We start from the raw sequence: 12,155 nt of genomic DNA, 5'->3' as shown, positions 1-12,155 counted from the left end.
TTAAAATGTGTGCCCTGTGGAAGCCATCATTTGTCAATCAAAAGCCTTAGTTCATTTCCCATTATTGCTAATAAAAGGTGAAAGAAAGGAGAGTGAATTTCATAGATGGTCACAGCCCACTAAACTTCGGGATACGAAACAAGCAGATCTAAACGTTGTTAGGCCATCAGACAGGTTAATTTTTCCCCCCAGAACATGGATCATGTAGAAAAGGAAATTCTTAACATCGAAGGAACATCGAAGGCAGGGTGTTTCCGCAGCGTTGCTAAGGCAGGTACGATGCGATGGAGAGGCATAAAATCTCACCCGAACTCACAGTCGACCCGTGAGTGTTAGAATCTACCTCGTAAGTCCATGCTGCGTAACTGCCGGGTGTGGGTGAGAGAGGACCCCAGTTCCCCATGCAAAATGTCAGGATCCCTTTTTCTGTGCAGAGAAAGTAAACGCTCCGGCCACGCTCCGGCCACGCTCTGGCCACGCCCCGGGGATCCGGACCGGGTCTGCTGGGGGAGGGGCTGGGCCTGAGCTGTGGTTGGAAACTCTGCCGGGAGCAGGGCCCAGAGCGGACCAGGGTGCGCCCGCCCCCAGTTCCTGACCTCGGGAAAGAACCTTTGGCCCCTCGGCCACATGTCATCACTTCCTTCACAGTTGACCCGTGAACGACACGTTTCGACCTCCTTGGGCACACGCTTAGATGTGGGTTTTTTTCATTAACACCTGCACTGTTGTCGACCCCTGGCCGGGAGTCGGTGGATGGGGAGGAGGGGCCGACTGTGTGTCTGATCTGTGCCCTTTCGTACGGGGGACTCGAGCATCTGCGGATTTGGGTACCCACTGGGGTCCTGGAACAATCCCCCCAGACGCCGAGGGACAATTAAGTTCCTGGAGAGTCAAAAGTTACACCCGACTGTCAACGGCACAGGGGATGGCGCCTTGTTCAAGAGTCAGCCATACGCCCCTACCTCGGCTCCCCTCACTTCGATGCTGAAAATACTTAGTTTCCCTTTTCTCTTCTAAGTAAACAGAAAGAGCATCTGGAAGGCTAACGAAGGGCTAAATCCCACCATTTCAAAGGTGAAATTATTAATAGCAGATGTGTACAGACTCTCCTCGCCCTCACGCTGGTAGGAAAAATGGGCTGATTACCTGACAATCTGCTCTGACACAGGCCTGTGAAATTTCGGGGGCAAATCGAGTTTGGGCTTCACCGTGAAGCACTGGATATCTGAGGGCGGAAGGGTCAAGGATGGGAAGGCAGAGTGGACATCACCGTGAGCAAGGAGCTCCCCGCCGCCCCCCCAGGACGCCCGACCCTCCCGAGGGCCCCGCGGCCTCTCCGCCTCGCCCTGCGTTCTGCCCTGAAGGATACGCTGGCCGGGAGAGTTTCGAATGTCGTCGCCGGGTGGGGACGTCGTCTTCATTTTCTCCGCGTTGGGAAACTGAGTCAACAGCCGAGCCTCGAAGTCTTCTCGACGCTCATACTCTTTCCCCCGGTAAATGAAGACCTTGCCCTGGAAACGGTGACATTCGTTACACGGCCACTCGGGGTTGGGGGGCGGGCACGGAGGCGCTGGTCCTCGGTTTAAGAGGAACGTCACCGATCTTACTAATGGAGAACGCACGGGCAAGCTGCAGAGGTAGCCCCGTCCACGAAGCACCAAGGACAGCGTCACCGAGCCCCGGGACCTGCTGAGGTCTTAGCAGTGACGACTGATTAACAGGACTATGGAAACCAGGGGCAGCCAAAGCCCGCTCTTCAGCGGGAACGGAACAGTGAGGGCAAAGGCACAACCGTGCCATGTAAGCACATACGTTACATGTGTATTTTCTCCTGCTAGGATCTACTTAGTTCTCATCCTGCCGAAAGGAATTTAAGAGAACGTGAGATTAATATGGGGCCTCGGGACCTGGGCACGGCGCTCTCAGCAGACTGCCACAGGGCCTGGCTGCAGCAGAGCCAGAGGGAAAGGGGTCCAGACCAAAGCAAAGCTCTTGGCCTCCCCGGTGGTGGTGGGGGGATGCAGGCCTTCCCTCACTGCGCACAGAGATGCTGTATATACGAACAAACGGCCTCGGATCAGCCAATGCCGAGGTCGAACGTACAGAGTTCTCCTTCTAAAGGCTGGTTTTGCTCATTTCAAATGACGGTTTCCATAAATTCTGAGCTGGAGAGTCCACCCAAGGGTCGTCACAGGTGGCGGGGCTAGGCGACCTTGGGGGTGGGTGTTAAGGAGGTAGCGCTCTTCCTTAGGCAGCCTCCCTCGCTGAGGCCGTTTCTGTCTGGGTGTGGCACAGTCACTCGAAAGTTCTGATTCCGAGATGGAACAGGTTCCCACATCTTCATGGATTCAACAAGTATGTTGAGTGTCACGTGAGCCACAAAAAGGAGGCAATGGGTAGACGGAGCAACGCTATCACTGGTTCCTGAGCCTGCGGGCTCCCCCGACTCCCCCTCCTCCCCCTCAGGGCATCTGAACTTAAAAGAAACTACGACAAGGAAAACACAGTGAGCAGAAGCCACAGGATCCAAGAAACGGGAAGCTGGGGGGCCGATGCTTTTCCTCGTGGGCTTTGGTTGTGTGGGAGTCATTGGTTGTTTCAATCAAAAGATGCTGGGCAAGAGGTCCAGACTGGCTAGTCACAAGTCAGGTGCAGCCCTGTTATCTGTCGTGACCCCTGGACAAATGCCAGGGAGGTGGGGGATGGGAGACAGACCGACCGACGAAGGAAATGCATTCCACTGCATATCTTTATAGTTATCTGCTAGAGACTTAGCTCAAAGTCAGATTAAAATGTGTCTAATAAATGAATTTTTTAAAAAGAGAGAGATCCTCTGGTAGTCAATTTATCGGCTTTCCTAGTCTCAACTTGCTCAGAGTCCTGTAAATTGCTAAAGAAGGACCAGTTTAAGAATTAAATATTTTACTCACTTTGTGCTTAGGTACATCTTAAAGTACCCGTTATGGAAGAAACATGTCCTCTTTCGCTAAAAAAAATTAATGTCAAGCAGAAACCAAAGTAATATGTAGCTTAATCAGAAATATAAATACGTAGTGTGGGCGTCAGTGAAGGCTATCCAAAGCCAAACGTTTTAGAAATTCAGGAAGATTTAATGTATAACACATACCATGAAATGAGCATGAATTTATTAAGCTTTGCACTAGAAGACTTAATAATAAACATGTATATAAAGGCTTTAATAGAAAAATACTAGTGAGTTATAGGTGAAAACACTGATAACATTTCCTAGAAATGTTGATTACTTTGCATTCTGAAGTGGTTCCTTCAAACTTGAAAACAAGGGGAAAATATACATATAGTCAAAGAAATTCATCCCCATAAAGGCCCGTAAATATTAATGTGCGTCTACAAAAAGATCAACTCTTAAAGAGAAACAAAGCAAAAGAGACAGCTAGTCCGTTCTCGGAGGCGCTGCATTAAGTAGCCCAAGGTTCCAGCCACTGTTTTGCAACTGCTAATGTCATTGTCAGACTGACCCTGACAGGTGATCTATGAAGCGTAATAAATATATTGCTACAGCCCACAAAATTATTCAGGGGTGGCGGGAAAGTCAGTTCAATATTAATCACGCCCGTTAAACTCTTTATTCGTGCTCTGCATTTTGTTTTTTTGACGGGCAGGGCGGGGGCGGGGGGATGACCCAGTGTGGTCCCTGGAGCACACATGGTGTGTGCCCTCACAGCACACCCCCGGACAGTGCCCACCCCACTGGCATGTCAGGGCACCAGGACAGAGCAGTAGTTAGTGGCCTTAAATCCCAGCGCTGTGTACAGAGGACCACACGCCATAACACGCAGCACAGCACAGGTCCAGTATGGGTTAGGACCTCTCCCTCCCTCCTTCTGTCCCTCCCTTCCTCTCTCCCCACTTCCTCCCTCCTTCTCTCTCTCTCTGACACACACACACACACACACACACACACACACACACAGATTAAAGTCCTGAGTAACATTAGGTGACTTTAGCTCTAAGCTCATTAGAGCCTCAGCTTGTTTTTTTAATTTAAAATAAAGTTGATTTTAAAATCCTCCCTAATTTAGGACTTATAAGCAAACATCCTTTGTTTTATCTCTGGAAGGGAAGACTTTTCTCCAGAATAGGTTTCTGATCAACCAGTGTCTTAGCTGTGCAGTGCTGTAGCTGTACAATGAAGGCCATGCTGTCAAGGAGACACTAACCTGTGGTGACAGGGACAGGGCCAGATGTCCCAGTCACCCAACCAGGACCCTGAGTGAGTGAATCAACCAGCAAGTCACCTTCTGCGAAGGTCACTTGTTGATGGTCATATAAACAATGACAGGTCCTCACCAACTACATCTTTTCTGCTGCTGAAGGTACATTGTATATGCTCAGGGATTCCTGTGGCATCGGAGGCACTAGGGCCAAAGGAACACACACCAGGGACTCGGAGCATTCCTCAGCAGACCTGGCTGCCAGACCGTGGTGTCCCAGACAGACAGCAGTGTTCCAGGCACAGAGCTTCGGCTCCCGAAAACCAGAGCCATCATGCATTGTCTTCCCAGATAAGACAAAGCCATGTGACATTAAAAGAATGTCATGAGAAATTACAGGAAATCATGACTCACTGGTCAATGGCATCCAAGAGTGAGTTTTTGAGAAACTCAAAACAATTCTGCTCGTAGGCCGGTGGCATTTATTTACATAATTCCTCCTCTGGCCTCACAGATATTGAGAAATGGGCACCTGGCTGAGAATCACAGTGTTTCTTTAATTACGTATCTAACAGCGCATGCCTGTCTCAGGGGTGGAGTATGATTCAGAGTTTCCGGCACTGGAAATCAATTTCTAAGTTCTCACATAATTAAAAATACACGTGCCCACTGCGGTGTTACTCATAATAGCCAAAACCACCCTAACGTCCATCAGAGGACGAACGGATGAACAAAGCGTGGTCTGTCCCCACAGTGGACTATTATGCAGCCACAAAGGGGGAAAAGTGATGACACACACTACAACACGGATGGACCAAAAGGGCAAATACGGCCTGACTCCACCTACGAGAGGTCCCTAGTGCGGGCGAATTCACAGGGACGCAGAGCAGAACGGGGGTCGCCAAGGACGGGGAGAGAGGGACGAAGGGGGAGCGATCATTTAACGGGGGCAGAGTTCCAGCTTGGGAAGATGAAGAGGTTCTGCAGCTGATGGCGGTGATGGTCTCACAGCGATGTGAATGCAGCGACGCCACTGAGCTGGGCATTTAAAAATGGTTAAGACGGCAAATTTTACGTTATGCGTATTTCATCACAGGGTTAAAAACACACATAACTCTCAGAAGGAGAGTTCTGTTTAGGAAAAAGCAGGAGGGAAGTTTGCATGCAAACGAAGACAATGTCGTCAGGCCCTCTTTGGCCCCCACGGCTCAGCGCGGAGCCATCAGAATGCAGAGCCAGACTTCGACCCGCGGACGCAAAGCCCAGACGCCTCCCCGTGAACGAGAAGGGACTCGCCGCCCAGGGGGCCGTCCTGGCTTGGAGGAAACAGAACCAAAATTTACCCGAAGGAACGTGGGGAATCCCTGCCCGTAGTAGCCGACCGCAAAGTAGTCAGGCTTCGGTCTTATCACTTTCACGATGTTTTCGTAAAACTGAGCTTGCTTTCTCTGAAAGATAATAAGAAAACGCATTTCGGGTGTGAAGAGAGTATTTGAGCATCGCTCTTCTGGATTCTTCCAGGGGGCTCTGCAAGCTTTGGCAATTGCAGGCGGGTGGGAGAGCCAGAAGGTGGGAACGGCAGCCGTCACCGACATGCGCCTCTGGACTCAGTGTCCCCACACAGCTTTGGGAGGGTGTCCCCTGCTCCTCCAGCGCTCAGCAGGGGGCTGGGACTGGAGAACGCAAATCCAGCCCCGTGCTGGGACGTACGTGCGTGAAAAACCCCAGAGGTTCTTCTTCTGATTAAACGGCTGGCCTCTCGCACTTTAAAAAATGGTATTGATCAGATACTGGGAGGCATTAAAGAAGAATTTAAAAGGGCAGCATTCTGCCCTTTTAGATTCTTTTTTTAGGGGGGCGGGTGGAGGTGTCTAAATTAATGACAGAGGTGATAACATCACCGAGTCGCTCTGCTGGACACGAAAATGACGCAGCAGAGAAGGCAGCGATCAGATGCCGGCGGGACGAAGGGCTAGGCTGCTCCCCGCCGTCCGCCTCCGCTAGGCGGGGTCGCAGTTTTAAACCGTGGAGCCTCTGGGTGACTCTGGGGCCATCGAGGCCACTGCATGCACAGGGTCAGCAGTTTTTCACATAGAAATCGTCTGTGTTCGCCTTAGGTTTCAATTACGAAAGCTCGGCAGGGAATAAAAAGTGAACGCCTGTGGGCCAGAATCGACCGGCAAATCAATCAAGACTGTCCCCAAGTCAAAACGCAGGACGGAGGCCGAGGCCACACCAAGTCTGGGGAGAACCTCAGCACAAAAAGGTAGAGGGAAGTTCCAGAAAATCAAGCTTAGATCGCCCGCATTCGTGCGCAGAAAGGGAGAAAGACTCACCAGCAATTCGCTGAGTTGCTCATAATCGAACATCTCGTTCTCGTACTGCTCCGCCAGCTCCTTGCCCAGTGCGATGGCCTCCTCCCACATCTGCGAGGAAGAAGGGGAGAGCGTGATGCAGCGGCCCGAGCACGCGCCACATGGCAGTCTGGGGAGACGCTTGCTTACTTGGAAAACACGACGGGAATGACCCTGGAGACGGGAATGACCTTGGAGAAGGCAGCGACTTCCTGGAGGCCCGTGTCCTGCTGCTCATGACTGGGCATCAGTTGACGGGTGCCCTCCTGCCTCGCCCATCACGCTGCCTCCGTCCCTGGTCCTCGCTCGCTCCTGTCCCTTCTCTCCTGCTGCCAGTTACGGCCACCGAAGGCCATCTGTGTGAGCAGCCGACACGCCAGGAAAAGGGGCTGCATGGTGCCGAGAGGCCGCGAGAGCCTGGCTTTGCTGTTTGCCAAACTGTCTTCTTAACCAGCCCTCTGTTTCCACGGTCAGAAAGACCAGCATAAATTTCGACTCTAAATTAAGGCTTGCGAGAAGTTCGCTTGACGTGAGCAGGTACCATGAGGATGGAAAGCCTGTCACCATTTTAAACGGGGGACTTTCTGCAGTGACATTTTGAAGGTGGCTTCTTCCTCAGCTGGTTGCCGATTTATTAAAATGCTGACAAACTTTTGACACATGTAGAATAATTGATATGTACAGTAGGCCTGAATTTCCCTTATTTTCTTTGGGAAAAATAAAAAAGTGGTTCACGTAAAAGAACGTGGAAAATATGGAGGGATCGCCTCTTCCAGGAAGCCTTCCGGGGTGCTGCCCACTCTGCTCCTCTGTTCTCCCGTGAGGACCCAGGATTTTTGGTAAAGTACCGAAACTGGAATGCTCCTTTGTCATTCCTCGTCAGAGATCTGGGACCGAACAGTGTGGAAGCCTCTGGACTGGAGCTCAGGACCAGCTGGACAGCGTTTCTTGAACAGAACTGAAGGCTGTGGGCTTAGAATCAGGAAGGCGTCCCAGCATCCCGCACACCGTGTCCCCAGACAAGAATCGCCCACTTCGGCATCGCCACCTCACCCACGAGACGCGCCACTGCCTTCAGAGCGAGTGGTTTCGAGCTTACTCAATGGGGCACCCGCGTCCCCTTGTGCAAGACCCTCCCCTCGGCAGGTGGGTGTCTTTCTTACACCCATTCTGCAGGTAAGGACGTTGGAGGTCAGACACGCAGGCTACTTGCCCAAGGGCACTCTGCGGGGGCCTCGGCCCAGCCTGGGCGTCCCCAGAGCTCTTGATGACCGCCTTAGTTTGAGCTGCTGTAAGAAACACCACAGGTGGGAAACACCACAGGTGGGTGGCTTCAGCAACGGGCATGGATTCCTCGCAGCCTGGAGCCAGGCAAGTCCAAGATCAAGGCCCAGGCAGATCTGATTCTCCGTGAGGCCTCCTGGGCTTGCAGACTTGCTAAGTCCCGCCCTGGCACGCCCTGGCACCGAGCCCTCGCCCGCCTGCTCCTCCTGGCCGTTCCTCAGTAGAAGGACCTTACCCAGTCCTGCATCACTCGACAGACTAAAATGCTATTTACACTGCTTAAAGAAACCATCTGCTATTTTTGATGAGGAAAAAGGCTATTCTGAAATAAGAGTTACATGCTAATACTTCCAAAGACAAAATAAAAATAAGCCCAGAGAAAAAGACTTCAGGCGTAGAGGCAGCACCCTGAGCCCTTCCTACAGCTCACACACGTGTTCCCCGCTCAGACCCACCCAGCGGAAGCCTTCCGAGTCGCCTTGCGTTCTTCGAGCATCTTCATCTGCTGGCGCAGATCTTTCCTGGGTCCTTTGCCAGCCAAGCTTGCATTTCTCGGAGGGGACAGCTTCTCCCACTTTTACTGTTTCTTCCAAGCTCCGGTGACCCATTCCTTCCTCCGTGCATTTCCCTTGCAAAGGAAACATTACTTTTACTCGCAGTTCCTTTTCACAGGGTTTTTCTGGAGTTTTCTGTAAGCCGACGCACGCACTCTCGGCTGCCTGGAACGCCCGGGCTTCTAATTCATTGCTTAATCTGTTCTTATCCCAAAGGACAGATGAGATGCTTTAGATCCATATCAAAAGTAACTGTTTTAAAAATATATGTCTTGAATACATATCTCATCCGACTCGCCCTGAGGTTACAGAGTCGTGTCTTGTATCGGATTTTCTATAAACACCCGCTGCCTCCGCCACCAGACTGCTTTAAAGGCTTCTGCATCGAGGCGATTTCCATCTGCTGTTAGCAGCACAGAGCGCTAAGGAGTGTGGGTAACTCGTATTTCCAACGTGACTACCTTGAAGAATATGAGTGCCGGAGAGAAAACAGACCCAATCCGATCTGGATTTAGATGATCTCACTGAAAGAATCGTTTTCACTCGTGGGGTTGAACGGCCGGCTCAGCTCTGTGCTTCGAAGGGCCTCGGGCTCACGGTGTCACCACCGTCTCCAGTGAAAAAGCGACATCTCGATGCTGAGCTTGACTGTCCGATGTGAAATCCGTAAGCCGTTTGACAGCAGCCCTGAAGTTGCTGGTTCACCTGCAGCAGGAACAGCCTGCCCACCGCCTCCCATCACGTGGTCTCGGCTGCTCTCTCTCGAGAGGGTTCTCTTTTCTGTTCGAACTTCCCGGCTTCCGGAAGTTCCATTTCCTCAGTTTTCACGAACTGAAAACTTTTTCTTTCTGGTGAAACTCCTCCCTTAGATCTCATACATCAGTGGCTGTCGCGAACGTGTTGGCTATTGATTTCCTACAGAGGACCAGCAGGCTGGCGACGGACCAGTCTGATGGGGTGACGACGACTTTGATCTCACGGGATAAGGTGGCAGTGGCAGACGGAGGAAAAGATGCCAGCAGGACAACTGTCCCCTACTGATGATTCAGGCTGGCGGCGGCTCGTGGGGACCTCCGCGGGCAACCCCGGTTTAATTCACTCGCGAGCTGTAACTCGCCAGTGAAGGTACTTTCCTGAATGCTTCAACTTCAGTTATTCTCCTGAAAGGCATGTTTCTCCAGGTGGTCGTGGGGAAGAGTCACATTACGCTCTGACGCCCCAGTGTCCCGCACAGGTCCCTGACGTGCTGAAAATCCATGGTGCGCCGGGGTCCAGAGTGCTGGTCGAGGCCCCTGCAGCAGAGGGGACCAAGGTGGCCCCGAAGTGGCCCCGGGCCCTGACCACTCAGTGCAGAGGCTCTGCGAGGGGCAGCCTCTTCCCAGTCCCGCCGGGGTGAGGGGCTGGAGTCCCCGGGCGGGACGTGCGTCGTGACGAGGGTGATGGTGATGCAGAGGGCCGTGGCCCACCTGAGCACGGGGCCCGCTGTTGGAGTGGGGGCTCCTCGCTCCCCCCACACGTCTGCCTTCCCTGGCCTGTCCCTCTTCCCTCGGGCTGGCCCTACCCACACCCCTGCCCCAGGAGGGCGCATCCTCTGCGGTCAGCGGCTGACGCGGCCTGGTCTGGCCACCCCTGCCCTACCGTGCACCACGCGGCCGGCCAGCTGGTCTGGTGAACATTTGATCTCTTTGAACACTTGGGCCAAATTCTAAATAAACGGAACAGATACCGGCCAATGTAAAGGTTTTTGAGAACCGAGGAAATGCTGAGAATAAACCGAGAAGAGCTGTCATTATGGTCGCAGCGTAGAATGTCACCCCTGGTGTTCAGAAAAGAAATCCGACCGTTTCGACAAGAGCAGAAACTGGCTCCCGAACCCCTATTTTTAGTTCACAGGATGATGCAGGACGCCTCCTTTTTTTGACTCGGGCACAAGGTAGAGTGTGAGCTTTGTCAAGGAGAGGTTATTTTAAGGGAAAAGAGAACAGGGCTCTGGCTGAAAACAGCCGCGGAGCTTCCCGCGTCACGTGGGCTGTCAATCAGCACCCCCTCTCGGACGCTGCTGGCTGGGGCTCCACGCCCGTGACCACCGGCGCCCTCGCCGAGGCTGCGTTTTCCTGTGGGCAGGTCTGTTTTCGACCCGTCCTCCACAGAAGCAGCCTGGCAATTTTCAGTGAAGTGCTTGGATTAAAGGCTTTATTGAAAATTACTAGGCCTCGGCCAAACACAATAAGACAGACAATCCAGAGCATCTTCAGGAGAGAAGGCGCGTCTGCGGTGATGAAGCCCGACAGGAGGCTTTGGGGGCGGTGGAAACGCGGGGGGATCGGAGCGAGCAGTAGCGATCGGCCCGGGAAGGAACGCGAAGGAACTCGAACGGAAGCGTCGTTTTACGGAGAGAGAGAAAAAGATAAAAAGACCCAGACCTAGGCTGGAAGACGTTGCAAACGTCTTTAAAATGGTGCAGAAGCGAAAATAGGAGAATGATTTTGTGCGGGGAAAAAAACACACAGAAAGGTGACAACACAATTCAAAGGCCGGAATGTCCGAGAGACAGAAGCGGAAAACCCACGTGGCTTTGCTGCTTTCGGAGCACAGAGGTGGAGAAATTTTAATATCATCCGCCCCCCACGCCTGCTAGAACGTTCCGGTCCCCCTGTGGCCGCCGGCCCCTCCGACTGCCTGCTCCGGCCGTTCACAAACCGGCCTGGGATTCCGTAAGTTTCTCTGTCCCCTAGGTCGCTGTACAAATTTAAGGGAAAATTAGCTTTAGGACTGAAATGTCCTACAGATGGGGGAGATAACGAAGTTTCCTAACCACGTGCGGCGCCAGCCTGTACCGATGGCGCTATTGCCGAGCCGTCTGCGGCCACGCTCGTTTCTCTTTTATAATTCTGTGATCCCAGCAGCTGGTGGTGGTCTTCGGGTTCGACTGTGGCCAACCCCTGGGGATCTTATTAAAACGAAGGCTGTAATTCCGTCCTTAGGTTTCGGGTGTGACTTGATTCAGAAATAGGGTCTTTGGATGGAGTCAAGTTAAGATGAGGTCACACTGGGCTGCGTGGCCTTCAGTCCAATGACTGGTATTCTGAGACGAGGGACCCTTGGACGCAGAGACGCGCGCACCGGGAGAATGCACGTGACGATGGACACGGGGCCAACGGACACGGGGCCGGAGCGACGTGTCTGCGTGCGTGGATGCCAAGGACTGCGGCCACCAGCAGCTGAGAGGAGGGCCCGGAGCAGACCCCGTCATTCTCAGCGAGGGCACGATGGCCCTGTCACCACGGCCGTTTCGGGCGCACAGCTCCAGGACTGTGAGAGGGCACGTTTCTGTGGTTCAAAGCCACCCAGTTGGCGGTACTTGGGGACAGCAGCCTTGGGAAACTCACCGAGGGACAGACCCTTCACGAAATTCTCTGGTCACTATTTTCAAAGCGGAAAAAAAAAAAAAGGCAGGAAATCAAGGTGAATCTTGATAAGGGGACAGAAGGAGGTCTGAAGTCACTTTGTTGGCAGACTTTAAAAACTTCTGCAGCTGAAGCAGCTCCTTTGTTTAATAGTTACTGCTCATCTGGACCCCAGGAACGCCAGTGACGAGATCCATCACCGGCTGATTAAAATGACGCAGGCTTCCTTCCAACAGACACCAACGGAATCCCTGATTCTGTTCGAACCGATCAGTCTAGAAGCCATCAAGATGGGGCAATGCTGGCCTCATCACGGAATTGATTTTTGGGCGACAATAGAAAAATGCAAGCGTCAAAGGACTA

General features: G+C 52.6%; 1 protein-coding gene across 1 annotated transcript in view; it reads right to left on the bottom strand.

Moving 5' to 3' along the window:
• LOC105295710 (dedicator of cytokinesis protein 1-like) overlaps window positions 1–12,155 on the bottom strand; it is a 156,816-nt gene that overhangs the window by 41,291 nt on the left and 103,370 nt on the right. Inside the window, exons 11-17 of the mRNA XM_023533773.1 lie at window positions 9,593–9,677; window positions 9,305–9,359; window positions 6,530–6,780; window positions 5,537–5,641; window positions 1,370–1,511; window positions 1,147–1,225; window positions 773–882 (exon numbers count right to left, since the gene is read on the bottom strand). Of these exons, the coding sequence (XP_023389541.1) occupies window positions 773–882; window positions 1,147–1,225; window positions 1,370–1,511; window positions 5,537–5,641; window positions 6,530–6,780; window positions 9,305–9,359; window positions 9,593–9,677 (827 nt within the window). The remainder of the gene's footprint in view (window positions 1–772; window positions 883–1,146; window positions 1,226–1,369; window positions 1,512–5,536; window positions 5,642–6,529; window positions 6,781–9,304; window positions 9,360–9,592; window positions 9,678–12,155) is intronic.

The sequence above is a fragment of the Pteropus vampyrus genome, unplaced genomic scaffold (genome assembly GCF_000151845.1).
Source record: "Pteropus vampyrus isolate Shadow unplaced genomic scaffold, Pvam_2.0 Scaffold111, whole genome shotgun sequence".
Taxonomy (NCBI): Eukaryota; Metazoa; Chordata; class Mammalia; order Chiroptera; family Pteropodidae; genus Pteropus; species Pteropus vampyrus.
The sequence above is the reverse complement of the archived record's forward strand: the minus strand, read 5'-3'. Positions and strand labels throughout refer to the sequence as shown.